This window comes from Musa acuminata, chromosome BXJ3-9 (assembly GCF_036884655.1).
Source record: "Musa acuminata AAA Group cultivar baxijiao chromosome BXJ3-9, Cavendish_Baxijiao_AAA, whole genome shotgun sequence".
NCBI lineage: Eukaryota > Viridiplantae > Streptophyta > Magnoliopsida > Zingiberales > Musaceae > Musa > Musa acuminata.
Window position 1 is genome coordinate 9,658,658 of NC_088357.1, and position 26,138 is coordinate 9,684,795.

Below are 26,138 nucleotides of genomic sequence, written 5' to 3' on the forward strand. Positions count from 1 at the left end.
GAAGTCTGTTACCACATGTATGCTTCTCAATTAATTGAAATAAAAATTAACATCGGGAGAAGTTTTTGATGTGATTCTTTTGATCCTCAAGTCAGCTACCACATGTTGAATCTTCATTAAAATAAATATTTTTTTAATAATAATTAAAAAAATATCTTAAGATCCACTACTAATACTGCATGTCGGAAGAGTAAGATAACTCGGGACTCCCAAAGTTTTTGCATACCGAAACAGGCCATCACTGACGTTCCCAAAAATAGGCGTCTTGGGAACCCGTCTTTCTTTATACGGTCAGGATATATCGACACCGGCTCAAACCACATCAATTATTTATTTCATGAATATATAGGATATATCGACACCGTCGACGCATTCCTTCGGCCTTTGTATTTGGTCTTTTTGTCTTTTGTATTTCATGAATATGTATGTGGCCCGATCGTGATGTACCACACGGTTGACATACGCACCATCGACGTGTCACAAAATCGATGCTCCGAGACACGTGCTCGGTGGGCCACAATCTTCGCAACTACGCCACCCTCGTTGCGTCGCATTTTCCGTCTTTAATTCGTCAGCCGTTCGGCGTGAAGCTAAACGGTTGCGATGCCTCCGGCTTAGGTCAATGACGCCGATCATCGAGTTGTAAACCGAGTGGTTCCACGCTACTGTCGTTCGTGTGTGCGTCAGCGCTGACATCGCGCGCATTTTGACGGCAGTCCTCGTAAGAGATAAGACGGAAAAGGAGTGCGGAGAGCGCCGGCTCATGGCGAACCTGCAGCGGCGGGTCCACGTCCTGGCTGTCCCGTTCCCGGCGTCGGGACACATGCTGCCCCTCCTCGACCTCGCCCACCTCCTTTCCGCTCGCTACGGCTTCGCCGTCACCATCGTCGTCACCCCAAAGAACCTTCCCCACCTCTCCCCGCTCCTCGCTCGCTGCCCCACCGTCGCCCCCCTCGTTCTCCCCTTCCCCGACAACACCAACCTTCCCCCCGGGGTGGAGAACGCTGGGCCGCTTTACGACGTCCGCCTCCTGATGCGCGAGCTGAGCGGCCTCCACGACCCGCTCCTCCGCTGGGCCCGCTCCTGGACTGATCCCCCCACCGCGGTCCTCGCTGACTTCTTCTGCGGCTGGACGAACGGCCTCGCGACCGAGCTGGGAATCCCCCGCCTCGTCTTCAGCCCCTCCGGCGCGCTCTGCCTCGCCCTTGGCCACTCGCTGTGGCGCCGGATGCCAAACATATCGGATCCTGACGACCCCGACGAGCTCGTCCCCTTCCCCTCCCTCCCAAGATCCCCCCTTTGCCCCTGGCGCCACCTCTCGGCCATCTACCGGAGGTACGAGGAGGGCGACCCCTTGTCGGAGTTCATAAAGGCGTCATTTCTGGCCAACATCGGCAGCTGGGGTTTCGTATTCAACACCTTCGCCGAGATCGAGAAGCCATATCTGGAACACCTGCGGGACGACCTCGGCCACGCGCGCGTCTGGGGCGTGGGGCCCCTGGCGCCTCCCGGGGGCGGCGGTGAGCGTGGCGGGCCGAGCTTGGTCGGTGCCGAGGAGGTGGCCGCTTGGCTTGGCAACTGCGCGGAGGGTTCGGTGGTGTACGTGGCCTTCGGAAGCCTCGCAGTGCTGTCGCCCGCACAGGCGGTGGCGCTCGCGGCGGGGCTGGAGCAAAGCGGCGCGCGGTTCGTGTGGGCGACCAGGGGCGTGGTGCCGCTGCCGGAGGGGTTCGAGGAACGGGTGGCGGGGCGGGGGCTAGTGATCCAGGGGTGGGCGCCGCAGGTGGCGATACTGAACCACCCGGCGGTGGGATCATTCGTGACCCACTGCGGGTGGAACTCGGTGCTGGAGGCGGTGGCTGCGGGGGTGGCGTTGCTGACGTGGCCGATGGGGGCGGACCAGTTCTCGAACGCCAGGCTGCTGGAGGAGGAGGTCGGGACGGGGGTGAAAGCATGCAAGGGCGGCGACGCGGTGCCGGACCCAGACGAGCTGGCGCGCGTCGTGGCCGAGTCGGTAGGCGAGGCGGGGAGGGCGCGGAGGGAGAAGGCGCGGGAGCTGGCGAGGACGGCTGCGGCGGCGGTGGAGGTGGGCGGGAGCTCTTACATGGAGTTGTCGGAGGTGGCGGCGGAGTTGTCGGAGGTGGCAGCAGCCAAGCAAATAAAACATAGCCGATGAGCTTATTGTCAAAATTTCCCTTAAAAACAGCATATTTGCCATTCTAAATTGAAATAGTTATTTCTGCCGATTCTGTCGATTTCAACATTAGTTTTTGAAACAATTAAACGTTTAAGAATATCTTAGTCTCAGTGGAAACTAAAATATTCTCGTAAAATATCTTATTTTTCCTGCATTATTTCGCAGTGCATTTGTCAGCCTCGTAGACCAACTCACAGAGGAGTTAGCAAAGAAGCTTGAAGACAGGTTGTCTCAGTGCACCTTTGGGATTCGATGGATTGTCCTGAGTGTGATCGAACCAACACGGTTTTATCCTTTCGAAGTCACGTAGCTCCAAAAGACTGAGGCAGGCTGCCTTATGAGTCATTAACTTTCTTATTCGTCGACCAACGTGGGATTAAGTTGATCATATCAAATACCTCACTTTCTTATTCGTCGACCAATGTGGGATTAAGTTGACCATATCAAATACCTCACGCAAACAAATAATTTATATTGGCAATCATCGATTTTATCGGCACCTTCTGCTATGAATTCTATTAAGGCAAAGGATCGGTCGGTGGAGGTGGTTTTGGCTTCTCCAACATCTTGTTGTTCTGTGCATATGCAACTTGGCTTCTACGCCGGCGGTAGCCTCGTAAAGGATGACAAGACTGCACTCGCAAATGCTTTTTGTGTATGTGAGTATTTTTCTTTGTTTTCTACACTCGTTGTTGACGATGACAGCCTTAATGTGCTGTCTGTAATCTTATATCTGAAGGATGTCATCCGCCGATTACTGTTGCAAACTGAAGCCAATTCTGCTAGTAAGGACTGTAAAGACTGTCGATTCTACCTTGTGATGGTTCATATTTCTATACGAGTTTCTATTTCTATTTCAAGGTGCAAAAGATATCTTGGCACCAATCCCCAAGAGACTGAATGCTGACCGATTTGGGATGGGCTCAAGAAAGTCAAACATAAGGAACTTCAAAATTTCTTCGTCAAAGAGTGATTCACTTAAACTGATACTTATTTTGTATCATACTCACTCTGACTTCTTGACTTTTAATAAGTCTTTGTAAAGATGTATCACTGCTAGCCAAGAAAATTAATGTGTTTGGTAAGTTTACACATCAATAGAGATTGAAATAATGTTGCACATTCTCTTACTAATGCAGCAAAAAATTCTTGTAATCCCCAATAAGATAAGGAAAATTGTCTTTGAAGGCTCCTGTAGTCTCGATTTGATTATAAATTTTTTTTTCTAAAAAATAGATTTTTATGTGAGAGAAATGTTAGAGTTAAATCTTGATTCGAGTGGATGGATTTCGAGTATGAGTATTTCATATTTTTTTGTTTTTAAGTTTTTCAAGGTTTTGTTGAGTATGGATATAAAATGTAAAACTGGTTTATAATTTTCTTTCGTATTAAAGATATCAAATGATCACATCAAACTTCTCTCGTTCTTCATCAAAATTTTTATATAATTAAATAATTAATTTAAGATATCTAAAGTTTTTATTTAAGGAGATTTTTTATCTATCTAATTCAATTATGTTCGTATGTTTATTTTTAAAATTATTAAAAGTATATTTTATATATTCAGTTTTAAAATTATTAAAATAAAAAAAAAATCAGTTTCAATACTTATGCCAGTGGGTGATTAAGCTGTTGAAACTGGTCTTCTAATGATGATGCTTTTGTGTGAGTAGACTCTACCAAATCTTCTTATGAATGTCTCTCTTATGTATTATCAAATGTTTGAGTTGGAGAATAATCCAATAAAACAAAATTTAGATAATTTTTGATTATTTGGGTCACTTAAACAGATCTTGTAGCATTTAGAGACATGAACTACAACTAGAAGAAGTTATTGAACTCAAATTGTCTCAAACAAATATCCTTAATCTTCACAAAAGATTGGGTCATATCTTCATCCTCAGTTCTTTGGGAAATTGATGGGATGGTGTCGAGGCCAGAAATTGTCCCATCAAAAAGATGTAAATACTTGTATATACTGCTTCAAAAGTGTTTCTCCTCTAAAGAAATAAATATAGCAACTCTACAGTTGCAGAGCTCATTGTAAACTTCAGTCTTTCCAAGCATCAGGCAGCAGTTTGGAAAGGAAGAAGCCTCGTTGGGTGTGTAAAACATGAATTCTTTTCACTTTACAGTGCACTAATCTTCTATATTAGTGTGCCTAAAACTTCAGTGTTATTTTGTTTCTCTCATTAGAAGGAGCAATAAATTATTATTATCCGATTTGAATGACAGCAATTGCCGTGGCTGAGGAAGCTTTCAATCTCCCAGGTCACACTGATGTCTAAAGCACTGGTCTACTATATTGATTGGACCTCACTAAATCAAGTCTAAACCTGTGTTTTTCTTTTGAAGGCCGGCGGAAAAGAAATCCAGGATGCGATCTTTACCTCCGATTCCCAAGCAAGATGCGATCTTTTTCCCCCACAAGGTGAACCCTGACGCAAAGAAACCCTTGCTCGCGCCGATGATTAGCTGGGCATGGGTGTGCTCCCGGCCGAGGAAGCTCGCGAGATCGAGGATGAGAGAAGCGGGTGGAGGACGATAGTCCCACATCGGGAGATAGGAAGCCAGGACTGGTGAGGGTGGGCTATATGAGGAACGGGAGGGGGTTAAGTTGAAGATTAAAAGGGTCGGTTGGCTATGTATGCCACGCCCACCCCTTGTGTTGGTGGGTGCTGTATGGCTATCAAGACATATGGCCGACATAATTTGTGGAACTATCTATAGGGTTGGCTCGCTCGGCCGACCCTCCAAGCCAACGCTAAAAATTGCATTAAAATATTATATGTACATATATATTTAAGCTTTAGTTTTTATTTGATTATTGTTAATTATATATTAACTATATATTATTTTTTATAATTATAGTTTTAGTATTTTGGTTCTTATATATTTTTTTAAAATGAAATATTTTATTTTCCAAATTTTTTGATTTTTAATTTTAGAAATTTATTTTTTAATCTCTATAGAGATAATCATCAACTTATTAATTGTTTATATTATAAATGATATCCTTGTGAAGTTGTGCGCCATCGGTGGGCTTTGTGGGCCAGTCATGGGCCTGTGGCTTATTTGGAGCCTACCAAAGAAAAAGAAGGGTTTTGCAAGTTGAATTTTATATTGGTGTATATAGCTAATAAATAATTCCAGCATCAACTCAGTCTAACAATTCTTTTTTGTTTTCAGATATTACAACTATTAGTTTCTTTTTTCATATATCTATTTACATAAACTCGTCCAATATTTCTTTTATTCTCATTAATTTAACAGAATTTTTTAATTTTATTTTTAATTAATATACTTAAATATTATCTGAAAATAATGATATAAATTATATTTTTTATTTTTCATAATAAAGATCTAATTACACCCTAAATATTGGTCTAATGATGATGTACCAGATCTTCTTACCAAAAATTCAAAACCTTATACGACATATTTAGAAAACACCTTGATAGTATATCGTAAAGTTTTAGACTTAAATCCCATCTTCATCATTTATCTTTTATTGAAAAAAAAATTATTTTATTCTTATTATGAATTAAGTTCAGTTTAATACATGAGATTCTCTTTGAGAAAAGAGAACCCATTTTTTTTCAAACTTTCTCCCTTTATTATTTCCTTACTATAAAAGGAAAACAGTTCTTCCAGTTCTTATTCTGCAGACGGTAAAAATTTTCCATCCATAGTTTCCTGCAGTGCTGTATACTTGTAACACTTCACCATCTTGTCATCAGCATCCCAATAATAATATTATTATAGACTCAAAACTCCGAGTAGTGCACCATAATCTACAAGTCAATGCCATTCATTGGCTGACTGAGAGCTTTTGCCAACGTCTTCTTGTGGCAGATGGCTGGAAGATGATAAAGTCAAAGTTCATCTTCTCTGTATGAAACAAGCTAAAAACTACTGCAGGTTTAATATTTTGTGGTGGTTAGAAGAGTTATTGATGAATGTCCTGAGAGCACTTGTTCTCTTTGCTTTAGAGAGTTCAACACCGAAAGCCTCACATGCTCTGACACGCTTCATGTGGCTGAGGACCCTCACTTCTCCGCGTTAAACTCCTGGTTTCAGCACAAGCTAGAACCCTAGAAAAGCTTCTGAAGGATTCTCACACCTTTTCTTCATCTTGGTCTTCTTTTCACACAGCTTTCAAGTAAAGATATGTCACTGGCCCAAAGTTCAATTAAGATGTGGCAACTTGATGAAGCATAGTTCACTGAGTGTTGGTAAGTTGGGGGAAGCTTTCTGACATTGGGTCGTCCAAGACGAGATCGAAGTGCCCCGCAAAACAATCATAGTCATGTTGCTCTGCTCCAACTGAAATAAGATTAAGCAGATAGCGAGTTTAATGTCTCTCCTGAGTTCTTGCCCTCTTGATGTGGCTACTTGGTGAAGCATTAGTTCACTGAATGTTTGAAACCTCGGGGGGAAGCTTTCTGACATCAGATGATAGAAGACAAATCGAAGTGCCCTGCAAAACAATCATAGACATGTCGCTCTGCTGTAACTGAAACAAGATTAAGAAGACAGTGGTTTGATATATATGGAACAAAGTGTGTCAAAGCAAATGCAGATCAATATGTAATGCTTTTTCAGAGACATACAACATCAAACAGACGCATTCGGTCATGAAATGAGTCTTTTGTCTTGCAAGGTGTAAATTCTATTCATTTTGGCATCAATTCATGAACCATTTAGCCTGAAAATTGTTGCTGTTTGGCCAGCTGTGCCATCTGCTCAACTTCCTTTCAATAGTTCATGAGTTGTGTCTAACGAGGGATAATAATACATGCATGACACAGTATGGCACCAGTGGGACCTGAAGAACCTAATTGTCAAATGATGGCATCATTCTAACAACTTAGTGGATCCACCATCATTTGGCCTCGGGCAGGATTCGACTGATTCTATGTAATGCACATCAAAGAAGAAAAAAGAAGAGGATATGAAATGAAGTTATAATGGAGGTGGTTGACCTTTCCTTTTCACCAACTTTAAGACTAGAGGCCAATAATATCTTAACCTAGACTAAGTTTTCCCTGCAATTTGATCTTACTTGACTTGACTATATCTGTACTTGCAGCAAATTTGCAGATAGCACATAGGCTATTTACGTGGAGGTTCAAATTTCAAAATCAAGAATCTCCCTGTAAATACGAAAGATTGGAAATCATAGTATTACACTAGTCTAGTTACATTCTCTAAGACCAAGCTCATTCAACTAGATGTTTGAGCTTACTAGAGATAATCTGTTTGGAGATACCTGTCTTCATGGATGATCACTGAAGCATCACAAGCCAGCTTAAATAATCAGATGAAAAGATTTAATGTGCCTAGACCGTTGTGCTAAACATGTTAAGGCACCTGATAAATAAACAAGACAAAAGATTTAGGATATGAGAGGAAAAGAAAATTCATTTCTCTCTGCATGGTTTAGATGGGCATGAGGAATAAGTAGAAAGAAATAAGGGCCCTTAAAAAATCTTCATGGCACTACTTTTCATGTCAATGATCCACAAGATGAAACTGACTTTTAGATGTTTGTGTATGTCTGATAGCACCTCACATCACAATGTACATTAAAATCCTTTGCATTGACTACTCCAGGCCCCCTGTTACAAGAAAGATGTGGATTATTGACCAAAGTGGGGCACTTCTTCAACAAATCCAAAGAAAAAAAAGAGATAGAAATTACTTATGAATTTTACATCTTAACTATCACTCTTTGAAACAAAATGTAGATTTTGCTAATATGATTGCACCAAGAAACTTTAGGATGGAGCTTTGATGCAAATCACACTCGAGAGTGGATTTGAGAATTGTAAAAGAAGCAAGAAATGTCATGCATGTTTTAGGGGTTAACTACAGAAGGAGAATAGAAGAAAAATGTTGGCAAAATGAAGCACAGTGGTAGCCACAGATCACAGGAACTTGTAATGGTCCTAATTGTCTCAAATGGACTGTTTGAGATTGAATTATGGACTTATTAGGCACAATCCAACCAACCTTTTTTAAAATTTTTACAATGAAGCCCCTCAAAAAATTCTCTCTGTTTGTTGAACATTAGTGAAATGAAATATTAAGACATGCTGATTGATACTTATTACATCCAGGATCAGTTTGTCGGATATTATAATCCAGACCTTATCAAGAAAGGAAACTTAAATTATTAGGTGTATTTTAATTTAATGCTTGGCATCATATAAATGAGGTTTTAGTTTTTCATGATCGAAAACCAGAAAGGTTTTTATTCAACAAGCCTGTTTCAACTTTCTAGAGCAGTTTCCTTGCATCTCTTGATGAGCACCAAAAGAACAGCCTATCATGTCCTATAGCATCCGAATTCCTAAATATGTCAAGGGTAATACATGGCAAACACTTCATCGTACCCTTTTGGATCCAAACACATGAGTGGTGTCTTCCAAGTCCCAGCTGATACTTTAATCTCTGCTTGCCATACTGTTTACACAGAAATCAGGGAGACAACATCAATTCTACAACATGCAGTGTTTGAGCTTTTACAATTTTGTTCTTAAGGTGATCCTATGGGATTTATAACTCAATGTTTTCACCTTTTTCCCTGTTGGAAGATACTTCATAGAAACAAAGAAATCATACAACAACCATCAATCAAAAAGAAAGAAGACCCAAACTACTAGAAGAGATAGTCTGCTTCTGTGGGATAAAATTTACTTTTGTGATGGTCCATTTTTCTTTGGGGAGTGTGGTCTACTTGTCAGCTGTCTTACCATTCCACCACACTCTCCTCAATTTTTTTCTGTAAAGCCATTACAGTTGTCCATATAATGTCTGATCAACCAGTCCTTGCTAGATTGTTGGTTCCCCACCTGATCTTGAAGAGGTTTGAGGTACTACAAATAGTACATTCTTAGCTTCATTGTATGTGTATAAATAAATTGGCCATGTATCAGAATTAATCAATCAAGTAATCATCAGAAGACCTAATTTGCAGCACAAGTTGTTGAAGACTTTAAAGTCATTCTCACTTTGATATTATAAGCAAAGTGTCCCTAATCATGCTGGTGTTTATGCTAAAAATTCAGCTAAATAGCTGCTTGCATTGCCAGCTTAACTAATTTACATGTCAAGTATCAAACATAAATGCAGTATAAAGCAAATAAACAAATATTTTGTTTCTGCAAACATAATTAAACTGATAAATCATGGTGTTCCTTGGATGCTAGAGTATGGTGTATCAAAAGCTTAGACAAGCATAAAAGGAAGAGAAAAGATAGAGATCACCTGAGTTCGGTATGACATATAGAACACAGCCCCAGACGCAAATTGACTATGCCCCTAACAAGATCAATGATGCTGACTTTGATGAACACCACAAACTTTTTTCTTTACCACAATGATTGGTCATACAATTGCTATCTATAATAGATTGGAACATTTACCAATCAATATAATAGATCTTATGGTAGGTCACAAACTGGGAGAATTTGCGCGTACTCTGACTCTTGCAAGAAACGATAATAAATCTCACTTCTGAATCCGGTCCTCCTAAACATCATATAAACATTGACTTTAGCCAAGACAAGTTCCAGGAGAACTCTTTAGGTGAATCCCATAACCAGAAGTTATTGAGGATGATCCGAAGATCTCACTCCTGTGGGCACTGTGGATGACAGAAGAGCCACAGGAAGGCTGCATCTACTGGGGAGGGAGGAATTGATTTACATATACCCTAACAACCAGGATGATATTTCTTGTACTTTCCATTCCCCTACAGTGGTCTCTGCCACTCTATTCTAATCACTAGACCAGCTGACTCCATTGCCTCTCTCACTCCCCCACTTTGTCGCCACACACGACCACCATGTGACCTTGTGGCCATTCTTCCCTTCCTGCCATGTCAAGAAGATGCGGTGGTTCGGCTCCCACTTGAAATCCCCACACCTTCCCACCTGTTCTTCCTCCCCTTCCTCCCTCTGGCGTTCCATATATATTAGACGAGTCTTACTGCATCCCCTGATCTCTTCTCCTCACCCTCTTCCTTCCCAAATTCCAAACTCTAGATCTATCAGGCCTTCAAATGGCCTCCCTCTCCTCTTCAACCATTATTGTTCTTCTGCTGCTTCTCTTCCTCCATGTTAGCCTCACCATTTCCTCCTCTTCCACCACCACCACCACTTCCCCTGCTTCGAAGTCACAAAAGCCACAACTTTCAAGCAAAAGATCCATGATTGAAGCAGGAGAGGAAGGTGAAAAGATTCAGAAGAATCCCACACTCGTCAAGAAGAAACCATTCTTGGGGACTAAAAACCAGACCAAACTCTTAAAGCCCAAAAAGACCAACTCCACCGCCACAGCTGCCGCAGCCGCCGCCATCGCCATGGATTCCAAATCCAACAAAACCACCAAGAATAAGCTCGGTAAAATCCTTGACGCCACCTTGAAAACCTCAAATTCCACCAAGCTTCTCAAAACCATCAAGCTTATCAAGTCCAATCTGACAAAATCCTCCAAAGACCAGCTCAAATCTCTCAATTCCACCTCCAATTCCACCAAATCTTCCAAAAAATCGGTTTTTGATCCGCCCATTGCCAAGATCAAGACCACATCCGCCCCCAAAGCTCCCAAACCGCAGCAACCCAGCAAGCCTCCCGTGGCGACGAAGCCGTCCATGCCCAAGGCGAAGCCGGAGGAATCGACGGCCTGGATGGAGACAATGGACGACATGGACCACACGGATCTCATCTCCGACTTTCGGGAGCTCCCCTCCCGCCTGCTCCCCGACCTCGAGCGCCTCTCCACCACCTCCAAGGCCTACATCTCCGCGGCCAACCGCGGCATCGCCGAAGGCGTCAAGCCTTACGTGGGCAAGAGCTTCGCCCCCAAGGTTGCCCCCGTGCTCTCCTCCCTCTTCCTCGCGCTCCCCCTGCTCCTCTTCACCCTCCTCTTCCGCCGCCTCCGTACCTACCTCTCCCTCCACCGTCTGCTCCTCTTCATCCAGGCCTATCTCGCCATCTACTTCGCCACCCTCGCGCTGACCGCCCTGGCGACGGGGCTGGAGCCCCTGCGGTTCTTCTACGCCACCTCGCCGGGCTCCTACACCTGGACGCAGGCGGCGCAGACGACCGGCTACCTAATGTACCTGGTGCTGCAGCTGGCCGACCTGGTCGCGGTGTTCTCCGGCGGCAAGAACGCCGGCGGTGGCGGTGCGTCGGCGCGGGCGCTCGCCCTGGCGCAAATGGTGATCGGCCTGGCGGTGGGGGTGCACTACTACGCGGCCGTGTTCCACCGCGCGGTGAGCGGCGAGGCACCGCGGGCCAACTGGCGCGTGCACAGCGTCTACGCCGCGTGCTTCCTCGTGATTTGCACGTGCGCGCGCGCGGAGAGGAGGAAGAAGGCGTACTACGAAGGGGGAGAAGACGGGAAGAAGAGTTAAAACTTTCGGGGGCATTATCGGAAGCGTATCACAGGGGTATAACGGGAAGAGTGGAAGATACCGATTGCGGGTGTAATTTGGGAAGAGCATTACGTTCTCCTAATATTTCTCATCACCATTTTACTTTCCATGTTATTTATTACTTCTAGCTATGTAACCATAAAAAATGTAATAAGGTGTGGATTGGGGATAAGAACACGAGAGAGAGAGAGAGAGAGAGAGAGAGAGAGAGAGAGAGAGAAGAGGTAGGAAATTAAAGTGATGATGCACTGAACAAGACAAAACTTGCTTCTGTTGTTTGATGGTGTCTGGCCTCATTCGATTCGCATAACATGATAAATGACATCTTTAATTATTGCATGTTTGACATCTTTGTTTGAAGCATCGAGTGTTCATTTTGTTCTTGCATTTTTGTGTTTGTACATTAGCATCACCAACCTTTTCTCAGAAGAAAGAAGATGGAGTTGGTGGGAGTAGAGTGATCATTCACGGATGGATTGAAAGATAGAAGAAATAGGGTAACAAACACCACTAATCCTTTAATTTAGTGGCCAATTTTGCCTAAAATTTTAATTTATGCCAATTGACTTCTTAAGCTTTAATTAACTATCACGCAAAAACTTAACTTCTGACTACATTAAAGAGATGATTGGATCCTACGATGAATTGTCAAAATATTTATCAACCAAAATAGTTAATATTTTTTAAAATAATAATAATAATAATAATAATAATTTTAAAAAATAATTTATTAAAATTAAAAAAAAAATCATATTATTCATCCTTGATCATGTCGTATTTGTGTTGATTATATTATTTCTTTAAAAATTTTGATTATATTTTAATTTGCTATAAATTATAAATGTCGTCCATGTTAGCATTTCATCCAATAAGCTCATTGTTAAAAATAAAAATATCTATAATATTTTTATTAATTTCATCAACTATTTGACTCCCATGTTTTCTAGTTTCAACGTCATTAGGTTACTGATAAACTTACAAAGATTAATTGTAATGATATATTTTGGGTAAATTCTCATAAAAAAATCTTTTAACTTTTAAAATTTTTTTGCACAGTGTCTTAACTTTGAAAGATTAATTGTCTTGTTATATTTATGATGAATTCTAAAAAAAAAAACTCTCACTTTGACAAATTTTTGTAAAGTGTTTAAATTTTAAAAAAAATTTGTAAAGCATCTCTGTGTGAAAAAATTATTTTAGTTTTATCTCTATTGAACATATCGTTGCCACCATTGACCTCGCTAAAAATTTTACTCAAGGGTTTATTATAAGCAATCTGGCCCATAGTTTTCTTATAAAAATTTATCGTTATCATCAAACATAATAGTAAAAAAAAAAACATATCGAATAATTTTTCGGATCCATTGGATCTATTATCACCTTCGTTGACTCCGATAATCTAGCTCTTATATTTTTTACTTATAACTCTCTAATAGAAAAGTAAGGTGCGAGAGCTATTATCATTGTTTTGGGTAAGGGTTTATCATAAGTAATTTTCGTACGAGGGCCCATAATTTTATTGTAAAGATTTATTATTTTCGTCGAATGTAACTATAAACTGAAAAAAAAAAAGAAATGGCTGCCGAACATTTTTTGGATCCTCCTCCCATATATCTGACGTGACCCATGATTAGATATATATTTTTTTATCATAAATTTATATCCACTTACCGACCATCATGTCGAAAAATAACTGACCGCTGCCGAACATTTTTTGACCATCGAGGTCAACACGTTTGGTCACATCGTTGAAATGATTGACTACCGCCGAACTTCATTTGACCTGAGTGGTCAACATGTTTGGAAAGAATTGGGCGTGGAAGCTCAAAACGCATAGTAGAACGACACCATCTTTGATTACCAACAACACTTAGAAAAGAAGGGATTGGAGAATTGCGTTAAGAGTGGCCGGCAAAGGTTACATCACATAGTTAGGTCAAAACCAGCTAAATCAATATGCAGATTGCCTTCTTTTCCCTCTTATTCCACGTATTACACACGTCAAATAAGAAGAAATCAATTATTCCCACATTATAATCGATCTTACAAAATTCCTACTTAAACCAATTTAAAAAGGAGTGTCGATTTTCCTTTCTATTCGAATTGTTGAAGTCGAAATTAAATCTCAGGACAATGAAGTCTCCATCAACACTAAAAACCATCACCTTTAGAAAAAAAAACTATTATGAGGACAAATTTCTAAGAAAAAAAATCAATTTTTCTTTCATTCAAATCGATTAAAACGGGATCCAATCTGACAACTTTGTCAGTATCAAACTAGTCAACACCTCTGATCATAACAATTGGAACTAACTTATGAATAGATGTCGAACGGACTAATAAGTCATGTGAAAAATAAATATATGAGGTTCGAAAAAGAATAAAAATAAGTAATTTGATGAAGATGGATTGACATTAATGCCGGAGAATGCGCACGCTTTTAATGTGGGCCCACCTCCAACCGCGTTTCATGCCACCGTCACCCCTCGAAGCTGCTCACCGACACTATATATATATATATATAAGGATAAAAAAATATGTTAATTTTTTTAGCATTTAAAAGTGTTTATACACTATGTTTGGTGAGACTTGCATGATAATAGGTCTTATATTTGAGTTTAATATGAATGTCATATTTGTCATCAACAAATGATTAATTTGGAAAAAGGATTGCGTACTTAAATAGATCATTTACTTGTGATTTATGCATCAATAACTCAAATAACAATCCTCAAATTTTTTTTATTACCTTTTATAATATAAATTTTTCTTAATGTTTATTGAGTTTTGGACTAATTTTTGTTTTTGGTAAGTATAAAAACAAAGTTCAAGGGGGTGTTGCGAGAATCGAACTCGCGACCTCTCGCACCCGAAGCGAGAATCATACCACTAGACCAAACACCCGAAGCAGTATTTCGATTCTTATATTTTTAAAAGTTATATATAATATATATAAAAGTAAAATATTTAATTTCGTTTCTCCTCACATCATCATCATCGACTCGAAAATATCGTACGGTTTGTCATTGAGTGTATGTAGTATTTCCATCAACACAATTAATATCATGAAAAAAAATAAAATTAAATATTTTATTTTCGTAAGTATAGTGATCCTAATATAAATTTTAGATATATAAATATTAAAATATTAAAAATAACTAATTACAACGTTAACATATAATCAACCCTTAAGTCTCATCATGGGGCTTGAGATGCTTGGGCGGTGGCTTGAGCTAATGAATAGAGTGGCCTCTTTGGTAAGCTGATCCTATATCTGACATAGATACGCAGATGTGTGTAATTCCTATTAGGAGACAGCCTAATGCATTTATTAAGCTTTAGTAGAGAGGGGGCAAATATATGATCCCAACTCATAATCTTCTTTAATATTATTTTAAGATTTTAATTATGTTAAGATATGATTGATATATTCGATCGATCGATCCAGACTCGAGCCTAGTCACGCAGATAGGGTCGATCGATCGATCGGGTATGCATATTAGCATCGGCTCCATAGATAATATTCTTTGAAATAATATTAAATCAAGAAATATTTCCTTGGCCACTCTATTTAAATTGGAGCCTTTGGGATATATTTTCTAAGCTGAAACACTTACCATAATTTCACATTAGAGAGTCACTTAGATCTCTTAAGAACATAACATGAGGTTCGAAGGGCTCTCAATATTAGGCGGATAGGCGATGTTTGGATGATGATGAATCGATATTGGAGGCCGGAATGAGTGGAATGTTCATTCGTGCGTATGGGTAGATGGCATCGATAGCGGACATCCTTAAGACATGGAGCCATGCCTATGGATGGGCCATTCGATCTTGCCTCTGTATCAGGAGATCTGGTTCGCCTGTCCTCGTTGAGGCACCGCCAGGGAACTCTAGATCTTTCATTGGTTGGCTGTTGCGGGCCCCGTGTCCCAAAAAGGGGTTGGACCTGTCAGATCCAGGGACACATGCGGTGACCTGTCTGTTATGTGGCATTGGATCTATTCGAGACTGCGGTTTTCGAACGCACCGGTGATTCGGCCGGTAATGTAGCGCTGTGGCGATGCTGTTTTGGAAATTGCCCTAAAAAATCTGAGAGAGAGAGAGAGAGAGAGAGAGAGAGAGAGGCGCTGCACTCCGATCTGTGAGCGTCTTGTCTTCTGATGGGAAAGAAGAACCAATGAGGGAAAGAAAGAGGAAGGGGGCGCTGAAAGGTAAGACTCATGGGGCCTTCTGTTGTTAGATTCTCCCATCCGCCTCTCCGTTCCTCACGCCGTTTCTAATGCTCGCTGCCTCCTCGCTCCAGTGAAACCTGAGACTTATTTCCCCGCTGCTTTCCGTTGATCTGCCACTTTCGACTGCGTCTAGGCTGATATCGGTCCCGTTGGCTTGACGGTGATTCCTCGGATAACAGCTCTTTCCGAGGTATTTGAACCGACACTCCTTTTTTTCCTGCAATGACATCGTAGGCATGGATCGCTCGGTGTTCTGAAGCTGCACAAGGCTTTTGTTTTCTCCCCCACCCTATCTTTCAGAAAAGATGCTCCTTTTAAATTGATTCACTAGATTTGCAATTCGGGTGTTGTTTTCCCCGCCCCATATTTTGAATAGTAAAAAATGGCTTCTTTTAGTATCTATAGTCGAAATGATTACAAATGCTCGTTCATTCTCTTGCTAAATTGTGACAACGTAAAGAATGGAAAGGTCGATCTCGTTCTCTTCTTGAGTTAATTATCTGTAAATCTTTAGAGTTATTTCTTGATTCTAGATATATACTTCGCATTGCTGATTCCTTTTCTTCTTTCTTGATTTTTATTTTTGTTTCGTGTTAATGGGTACTTTGTTGGAGATTGGGTTGGTCGCAAGAGATTGGATTTGGTTGGGTGTCAGGGTTGAGCATAGGTTTAGAATATGTTCAAATGATGACATTACATCACAATAAAATAACTGATACAATTTGTGAGGTATAATTAACTAAACCTTAAAAGAAAACCCCATCTAACAAAAAATATTTTGTTAAAAAAAGGTCAAATAAATAATATTCCCATGAGCGAAACGGAATTGGCAAAAGAATATCAAAATCGGAAAACAAGAAACAAAAAAGAAAGGCACCATGAAAAACAATAGTAGAGTCATAAAAGGATTTTGATATACTACAAAAGTTCAATAAAAAGGCTTCACTAGAAATACAAATTCAAATATTTTTTAGCAAATTTATCAAAAAGATAAAAAAATTATATAGTAATATAATGCTTTATCCAATACATTATAGGAAAGGATTAGTTTTAATGGGGGAGGGTCTGCTGTTTCATTATACCAAGACCCAAATCTCAAAATTTTGGATGGGACTAGTTGTAAACTCATGCCCAATCTGCGAGACCTCATGATCGTACTGCATATGAATAGGCTTTTGGGGAAACAGGTGGTAAAGCCCAGTATTCTACATTGAAGTTCATTTGTAGCAAATTTGTTTGATTTTTGAATATGATTTTGATTGATTAATCCTTCTACAATGACAAATTTAAGGATCCACAACATGTGTACTCTGCAAGGTTTGCATGAATTTGCATCACTGGATGAGATCCATGATCTGTTGGCGCTGGATGAAATACACAAACTAAAATATGAAATGTGAAAAGCACTAGATATGCATATTCCTAATAATTTTTAGGTACCAATTTGAAAAAAAAGTTGATAATGTTTACGGCCGGTGTTTGTTTACACTTCCTTACCAAACAACTTGTTTGTCATGCCATACGATTCATGGGAACCTTTGGGATCTCATGTGCTTCCTTGTGTACAGTACATATAAATTCCAATAAATCTTGCTCTTTTCCACTCCATCATTATCTGTGAGACCCTGCAGAAGTGGTGACTTGAATCTGTGAGTTGGGGGTGCGGATGCCTGTGAATAAGGTTAGGGTTTTCCCTTCCTCCTCCTCCTCCTCCCTTCTCTCTTCCTTTTGTCCACTCCCTTTATTAGTTTCTTTTTCCTCTCTCATTTTCTTCTTCTCCAGTTGATTCCTGTCGATATTGATGGTGAAAGATATAACTAAAGCAGTTTCTTGGTATGTGTATGCATGTGTGTGTTTCTTTTCAATTTATAGATACAAAATATCTAGCGTATTCTTGTTTTGTAGTTCAAAGATCTATTATTTCATTTGATGATCCTATTCTATCTGATATAATTATTTTCAGAACTTAATCTTGATGTATTTAGTTGTGATGTTTATGCGGATCAGGTCTTTCTGAAGTTTGTAAACATATATCTCAGGTTGAGTCTATAGCTGGTTCCTTTTGTCATGGATAAGATTCCATCAGATTGCCCCTATCCAGGTTGCTTCTTCTGTGTCATGAAGGAAGGCAATCCCAGCAAGCGTAGAACAAGTATTCTGAAGTTCTTCAGAGAGCTTCCGGCACAGGATGATGATGGCCAAGTTCTCCCTGTTAGTGGCCTTTGGAACACTGCCATGGCTCATCCAAATGATCCTGAGTTCATTAATTTGGGAATATTTGAATGCATGACTGCATTAATATGGAAGGGCTTAAAAAACAGGCTTTGGCTTTCACATGACCAGAACATATATATTCCATACTATGCAGCTCATATAATAGGTTCCTACTCAATGAATGTGGAAGAATTTGCTGAAAGAGCGGTTCATGCTGGAGTCATTCCTCCCTTGGTTGAGCTTTTAAGAGGTAGACTTACCTGGGTGGAGCAGAGGGTAGCAGTCAGGGCACTGGGGCACTTGGCAACTTATTCTAGTACATTTCCAGCAGTTGCAAGTCATGGGGAAGTCCTCGAGCTTGCCATTCAGCTCGCATCAAGTTCTCTAGAGATTGTCTATTCTCACTTTTACCAGTTTGTGGATAGGAGAATAAGCTACCATTGTGATCTGCTTACTCGTGGTATGGGAGGCGTGGAAATGGAATCCAGGAAGGCAGAGGAATGGGCCAGCCAGCTGCAATGCTGGTCTCTTCAGCTTATCAATTGCTTTGCTTTTAAGCCAGAATTTCTCTTTGACATATGCAAGCCAGAATTTTTGGTCAAATTACCAGCCATGTGGGGTGGACTTGTTAATGAGAACTCACCAGCAGGTATTGGTTTACTGCACACAATTTGTCAACACAAGCTTGGCAGGGGTCCTGTTGCTAACTGTCCTGGTGTTATCGAAGCACTATGTAACATTGCTCGATCATCAGATGACTGGCAGTATATGGCGATCGACTGTCTTCTTTGGTTACTTGAAGACCAGAGCACTTCAAACAAGGTAAGGCAATAATAGATTCCTTGTATTCCATGAAATATTAGGCTGTTTATTGCTTTGTCATGAAAGAAATTGCATAGATTGGTGAGTGGCTAGTTTGTACACTTCAATGTGCACTGCATAGGTTGTTCCATCTCCTAGCTTCTAAGAGATTTTTTTTTTTTGCATTATTTTACTTGTTCAACTTCCTAATTGAACTTTCTTATGACAAATATGCATAAGTTACTTCTTTCAGTTGCATCTGGCTATGTTGGCATTCTAATCTGAGATTCAGTAAATCAGAGTTGCACACCATTCAAAATATCTTGGTCAAATTTATATGGTATGTATAAAACTCTCCTGCAAATGATTCCTTACCTATATAACATCAAGATGTGGCTTGATTTTACAGGATGGCTGCTATAGAGGGGACATACGAAATTGTAAAACGTAGAATAGGCAGTCTTGAAGCAGTTATATCCAAGTCATGTTGTCACTGAGCTTAGTCATAAAATTTATTTTATAGCTAATATTTACTCACCATATCAACTTTATAGTCTTAGTGTCTTTATGTTCAAATCTAAGAACAGCTTAGTCCTTTTGAAAATGTATGAATCATGTGATGCATTGCATGGTCTGGAAAGAGAATAATTTGTGGGAGGTCTAGATGAAGTTTGTTGGCTTTGTGGTCTCAAGTAAACTGTTATCAATTCCTTCATAGCCCATGCATGATGAATCAGATTTCAGTTGTATTTTTTATTCAATGAGTATAAACCTGTGTAATAGTTACAACATTAATCTATTACAGTTGTTTGAGGGTCTATTCATTTCATTTAATAGGTAATAGATAAGGCAGCTCCGGCACTCACAGATTTAGCAGAAATTTCTGCTCTTGGTGATCATAAAAGATTAGGAGACATCATTGTTAATGTCCTTCAAGAACGCTGCCAGGCACAAGGGACAGCACGCAACTATATCAGTAGTCGTACAAAAGAACAGATTGATGAGCTTTTGAGCTCGAGGCAGAGAATAAAATGGGAGAAGAACATGCCAAAGGAGGATCTCCAAATAAAACAAGCTGCAGCATTGGTTGTTAAGCTTGAAGGAAACTCTTTATTCTCTTCAGGAGATATTTCAGGGGCTGCATCAAAATACTCTGAAGCTTTGGCACTGTGTCCAATGAAGTCCAAAAAGGAAAGACTTGTATTGTACAGCAATAGGGCTCAGTGTTATCTTCTCTTGCAGCAGCCACTGGCAGCCATAAGTGATGCTACACGAGCGTTGTGCTTACATAACCCTCCTAATCGTCATGCAAAAAGCTTATGGAGAAGAGCCCAAGCATATGATATGCTTGGATTGGTGAAGGAGAGCTTGTTAGATGCCATTCTTTTCATTAATGAGTGCTCTCAGTCTAATGATCCTGACCTTTCTTTAAGGCACAACAAAGTTCCTGATTATGCTGAAAGGTTAGTGAAGAAGCAGATGCATGCTGCATGGTTATTCAGAGAAGCAGCTATTAAGCATGGGGGCATTCCTACCGAGGATGGATCTGGAGATGTCTATGGCCCAGAAGCTGATGATTCTGAGTGGGAAACGGCTAGTGAAAGTGATGTAGAAAATGGTGGACAGGAAGCTGATGACAATGAAGAGAATGATGACATCCGGAAGGATATGTATGACAAGTCAACTACAAAAGGTATCAAACTGATCTTTGGATAGGAACTTGGAGGAAAAGGAATTCACTGCTTTAAGTTTGAGATTAGTGTAGTTTTCTTCAAAAAGAAAAAGGAAGTTTATGATTAGTGTAAGTACTGTGAAGAAGTTCAAAATTTTCTTGATGTAATAATATATCAAGCTTTGCAAGTTTCTTAATATATTGATTGACACTTTTTTTATATTATTACTTATTCTTCCTATACGATATGACAATTTAGTATAATGTTCAGCTAATTGTAAAACCTTAACTAAACAGTCGAAGTCAGAAAACAAAGGTTTAAGTATGCTTGTCTGGGATTCTGTAGAGAACTCTTTTCTTGGTGGTACTTACTGTTTATGATCTTCTCAGCGAAGATTATAACATCTGTGAATCCTTACTTTTTTGTTCCTAGAGACTAAAAGTAGCTCATTTGGCAATAACAGTTATATGCTTTCTTGGGTAGGATCATTATGGATTAAATTTTAGAGAATCATGGACACTGGTTACTTAGCATTCTAGGAACTGTGTATGTGTTTGTATATGGGTCACCATTCCATATCACACAATAGTTATAATAGTGGTTAAAGATATAAAATTCACAGCTTTTGAAATTCAATTTTAGTTGTGAAACTTGGTAATTAAAATGAAAATGAGATATTTCTGACTGTTGCATTATGTGTTCTAAATTTAGTTCCAATTTTGTGATGTATTTATGAGGATAGAATCATTTACTTATCTTCATGTGGGATCATGCTTTGCGGACATGCTTTGCTCTGCTATCTTCTTCTCCATACCAGTTGTTTTCTTTTGAAGTCCCTTGGACTGTTCTTTTGAGAGGTTGTCATTGGAATTCATTTGTTGTTCTTACTACTGCTTCCTTCTTGTGGTGTAATGTTTATAGCTTTGTACTTCTTGTTATGTTTATCTTTAACTGCCATTTTCCTTCTCCTAATTTCTTTAGTTTCTTCTCTTATCACCGGTCTACATATTCCTTAGAATTCAATACCAGCAATATATACACGAAAGCAAGAGGAGCAACCATATGGCTGCTTCTCAAGGGACAAGGAAAGCGATTCTGTCTGGTGTATCAGGTTTTTTTACAATATATATTTTTAGATTCCAAATAATTGGTTGTATTGGGTGTTGTGGAAATATTGGGAATGATACTATAATATGGTCAATGGACAATATAAATAACTGGCCTTCATAACTGAACATTCTTGAGTGTGCAAACTGATGGTATCAAATGTTACCATGCCCATTATAGTCATTACCATAGATTCCCTTTTTAACAAGAGTGATTTTTCTGCCAATTTGCGGAATCTGTTGACATCCCCATTGAAAGAACGTAACAATTTTCCTTTATTATAGAATGTTACTTCCATGGAGGTCAAATTTGATGTCAATACCTCAAGAGTATTTTTAAGGTTACTTTATTATTTTCCACTTGATTTTTATTACATATATTCAAGTCTGGAGAACCAGCGATATCTTTGCTCTCCAAATTTCTACTTAGTATTTCCACCATTAACAAGAGCTGACCCACAGCAAAATGCATTTGGCACCCAACTTGTTGCATTTCTTGTGTCTTATCTTTTGACCAACCAGGTTATCTAACTTCTTAAAGGTTGGGCAGAGGATAACCAAATATTTTACCTGTGTTTTTTAAAACTAAATAGGTCATTTTTGCCTGAAGAAACTGAACCTGTTTTCTGACTCATGGCTAATAATGCCAGAAGATCTTTTATTTCTGTGATTTGTATATCTCATCTGTGAGGGAATCCTGAGGTCATGTTTCTAAAATATGACTTAGCTCATTTCCAAGTTTCTTCTCACTGAGCTCATGTTCCGAAACAGCAGTCTTATTTATCTTCCATGATCATGTTGCTTTTTCTCTGGTGGCATTGCACATTATCATGCTTTATGTATTGGCACTAGTTGAATCTAAAATATGGCCTGTGACAGAAGAGGTAAAAGTCAGCTAACACATCCTGGATGCTTATTTGTGTTTTCCTTTTGCATCACTTCTAATCTTATTTTGGACCTTTGAAACAGATTTGGTTCGTGGATACAACATCCTGCTTATGGAAGATGCAACATAACTCTGTGTGAAATTTCATCAGTGGGTTTAGCTTCTTGTTCAGACCCCAAAAGTATTAGTTCTATGGTGTGAGTTTTGAGGAACTCGAGCCTTGTGTGAATGTTGAATTGACTAATGAACTGCAACCGGGATCCTTATTTTTGGATGAATCCAATGTGCTCAGTTGCTTCAGAATGGATCCAATGTCTTTACACCTAAGTGAATCAACTGAGTTTAGCAGCCTGTTTTATGCTATATGCATATTAGAGTGAATGAGAAGCTATTTGTTGATGGATCCCCTTTGTTGATCTTATGTGAGTAACATCACCTTTTATGTTGGTGCTGCACTGGTGTTAATTCTACTTTTTTTAGATTCTTGAACAATTGTTTCTTCCAATGATCTTTATTTGGGATTCCATAATCCATGTGAAACACAATCCAACAGTTTGGCCTCTTATTTGTTAGTTGTTTCATACTTTATTGCCTTTGCAAGCTATAGAAGACTCGATGGCTATATGTTGGCTGTATACAGTATTTGAAGCATATCCCTGCATTGGCCTAGTTGAATTATCTAATTCAAGGTCTTTAATTTCACGGGGTTCTATTAGTATTTATTGATTTGCTCGTCAGAGTGGATGCCATAAATTGGATCGGATCATCTGGTTTAGGTTTTTTCTTCTTCAGTACATCTTTTTCTCTTTACTTCTTTTTTTTCGCCAATCGATTTGAGATCGAATGGTCCGATATGATTTGTCATTTAAATAATATTTTTTTTTTATTTTTTTCTATGCTCTAGAGAGAATGTTCTTTTCCGCCTCTATTTTGGTGCATCTCCTTCTCCCTCCCTCATCAACATTAGGAACAGATAAGATCCCTTCCTCCCTCATCAACACTAGGAACAAATAAGATCCCTTTTGAAATGGTCATGGATTGGTATAACTTTGAAATTAATTATGGATGGTAATTATGGATCGAAATAGATGAGATTCCTATTGGTATGACAATGGGACGAAAATGAATTCCTTGATATGTTATCTTCCGTCTTGGTGCATCTCTTTCTCCCTCCCTCATCAATATTAGAAACAGATAAGATCCCTTCCTCCCTCATCAACACTAGGAACAGATAAGATCCCTTTTGAAATGGTCATGGATCGGTATAACTTTGAAATTAATTATGGATGAAAATAGATGAGATTCCTATTGGTATGACAATGGAACGAAAATTGAATTCTTTGATTTGTTTCTCTGAAGTGTTTTAAGAAATAGATGAGATTCCTATTGGTATGACAATGGAACGAAAATTGAATTCTTTGATTTGTTTATCTGAAGTGTTTTAATGAGATGGGTTTTTTTTTTTTTTGCTCATGTCTTTTATAGGATTTTTTTGACTTGGACCTTTGTTATATTCTCTTGTTTCTATGCAGCTGAATGGAGTACTAAATGGTCATGGTGGTTATCTATTTCTTGTTACAACAAGTGATGACTCTATAGCTAGTTCTTAGTGGTATATTTTGGCCCATAGAAATTAGGGATTGAAGTTTATGATTGGTATATAGCATGATAAAGGCTTAATGTGATGAACTTTGGAAAGTAGAATGATATGTTAGTAGGAAACATATATCTAAGAAGGATATAGGAACCCTACATAAAAAAACATATCCTTTTCTTATTGTAGTCTCTCACTTCACAAGCCACAAATATATACTGTTATAATCACACACATTGAGAGTTAGGGTGAGAACCCACTTTTTATTGGTGAAAAAACATGATAGTTCATCAAAACACTCAACACTAGGAAGAATAAAGATCATTTGGTTTTATCTTTCTAGAGATATCACGATTTTGGTTTACCATTCCAGCAAGAAGAGATTCAACAAAGTGAAACAACATTATATTTCATCTAGGAAGAAACACCGGAAAAACTAAGTATCGTAATGTCCTAGTAGCGCAATGAGCATTGCCTTGTAATCTCTCAAAGTGTTGCCATTGATTGCTTTTTTTAAGTAGGTCGCCTCTATCACTTTCAAATCAACCTCCGCATGAGTAATAATTATTTGAGTAAGAGAATTCTTATTGGTTCCTAGACCTTTAATGGCCAACCAGATTTCCTTCTCTAAGTATCTCTCTGGACAGCATGAGTAACATATGATCGCCCTTAATGTAATGAGGAACTCGTTTTTGCAATCAGATTTTAGATCTCGCAAGAAGGCAAAATCTAATCAAATATCAAGAAACAATTGTTGTATGACATGAAGTTTTGATGCATCTTAGTCCCAAGTTTCATATTTTCAAGGTAAAAATAATTGATTTTATTTATCAAGAGTACACCTTAAAATCGAATTGAAGATGCATTATCATATTGCCCGCCAACCATGCACAATGAGATAAGTCCCTTATACTACTTTTGGAATATAGGCCGTATTAGTTTTAACATATAGATAGATGAAATATAAATTCAAGTTTAGATGGACAAAAACTGATTAGCTATGGAGGACCGTAAAAATCTCCTTCGAAGTTTGATATACTATCAAAGACAAAAGTTCATGTACAAAGGATAAGATGATAGGTAAGCCATTTAAGCTAAGATGCTCAAATGCAACACAACATGAAGATTACAAATTTTAGTTTCTTAAATATCAATTTGCAATATAGAAAAAGAGAACGGAGTATTGAAACCGGGAGAAGTCATGAAGAAAATTCCACTATGATGAAAGATGCAAACACTCTAATATCAAGGGTTTTAATTTTATGTGTTCAATTAGTATTTATTGGCCTATCCATCGAAGCAGATGACATAAACTAGATCGGACCATCCGATTTAGTTTTCTCTTCTTCCAGTTTCAGTACATCTCATTCTCTTCCTCTGACAATAGGTTTGAAATCGAATGGTCTGATTTGGTTTGTAATTTAAATAATATTTTATTTTTTTTCCTATACTCCAAGGTGAATCTCTTCTCCGGCCTCCATTTTAATGCTATCTCCTTCTCCGTCCTTCATTAACACTCAGAACAGATAAGATTCTTTTTGGTCTAGCCATGGATCATGTAGCTTCAAAATTGATTATAGATGGAAATCGATGAGATTCCTATTGGTCAGACCATGGAACGAAAATTAAATTCCTTGATTGGCTTCTCTGAAGTGTTTAAAAGATACGTGGTCTCTTCTGCTAGTGTCTTTTAGAAGATTTTTTTGACCTTGACCTTTGTTATGTCCTCCTACTTCTATGTTTCACATATATCTCTAAAGTATTCTACGTGACAAACATACCAAGTTATTCTCAAATCATAATAGACAATGATATCTTGGACGTGAGTTCGCGTAAATAGTTATCAACACTAACAACTGAATAAAGCACTAAATAATCATGGTGGCTATCTATTTTTTGTTATAACAAGTGTTGATTCTGTCGCCGCTCATTCTTGGTCTTATGTTTTGGCCCAGAGAAATTAGGGATTGAGGTTAATGATTGCTATATA

At 39.0% G+C, this 26,138-nt stretch overlaps 3 protein-coding genes and 2 non-coding genes across 7 annotated transcripts; 4 read left to right on the top strand and 1 right to left on the bottom strand.

The window, feature by feature from the left end:
* Positions 1-611: 611 nt before the first annotated feature.
* Positions 612-2,246, top strand: LOC135648647 (UDP-glycosyltransferase 89B2-like). Its single transcript, XM_065166520.1, has one exon. It carries the CDS (start codon positions 764-766, stop codon positions 2,171-2,173), a length of 1,410 nt encoding a protein of 469 aa, XP_065022592.1. The 5' UTR covers positions 612-763; the 3' UTR covers positions 2,174-2,246.
* A 2,573-nt stretch (positions 2,247-4,819) lies between these two features.
* Positions 4,820-4,950, top strand: LOC135650303 (U11 spliceosomal RNA). Its single transcript, XR_010501502.1, has one exon. It is a non-coding gene; the product is annotated as a U11 spliceosomal RNA (small nuclear RNA).
* Positions 4,951-10,023: 5,073 nt separating this feature from the next.
* Positions 10,024-11,985, top strand: LOC103997951 (uncharacterized). The gene has a single exon (XM_009419295.3). The coding sequence runs from the start codon at positions 10,263-10,265 to the stop codon at positions 11,616-11,618; it is 1,356 nt and encodes a 451-aa protein (XP_009417570.2). The 5' UTR covers positions 10,024-10,262; the 3' UTR covers positions 11,619-11,985.
* Positions 11,986-14,471: 2,486 nt separating this feature from the next.
* TRNAP-CGG (transfer RNA proline (anticodon CGG)) lies at positions 14,472-14,543 on the bottom strand. The gene has a single exon. It is a non-coding gene; the product is annotated as a tRNA-Pro (tRNA).
* A 1,120-nt stretch (positions 14,544-15,663) lies between these two features.
* LOC135649998 (uncharacterized) lies at positions 15,664-22,956 on the top strand. 3 transcript variants are annotated; one of them, XM_065169024.1, is made up of 5 exons: positions 15,664-15,853; positions 15,946-16,064; positions 17,882-18,910; positions 19,727-20,582; positions 22,638-22,956. In XM_065169024.1, exons 3-5 carry the CDS (start codon positions 17,942-17,944, stop codon positions 22,682-22,684), a joined length of 1,872 nt encoding a protein of 623 aa, XP_065025096.1. In that variant the 5' UTR covers positions 15,664-15,853; positions 15,946-16,064; positions 17,882-17,941; the 3' UTR covers positions 22,685-22,956. The 3 variants fall into 3 exon arrangements, with proteins under 3 accessions (XP_065025096.1, XP_065025095.1, XP_065025097.1); XM_065169023.1 differs by having other exon boundaries at positions 15,667-15,853; positions 17,914-18,910; XM_065169025.1 differs by lacking the exons at positions 15,664-15,853; positions 15,946-16,064 and adding an exon at positions 16,090-16,343 and having other exon boundaries at positions 17,914-18,910.
* The last annotated feature ends 3,182 nt before the right edge of the window (positions 22,957-26,138 follow it).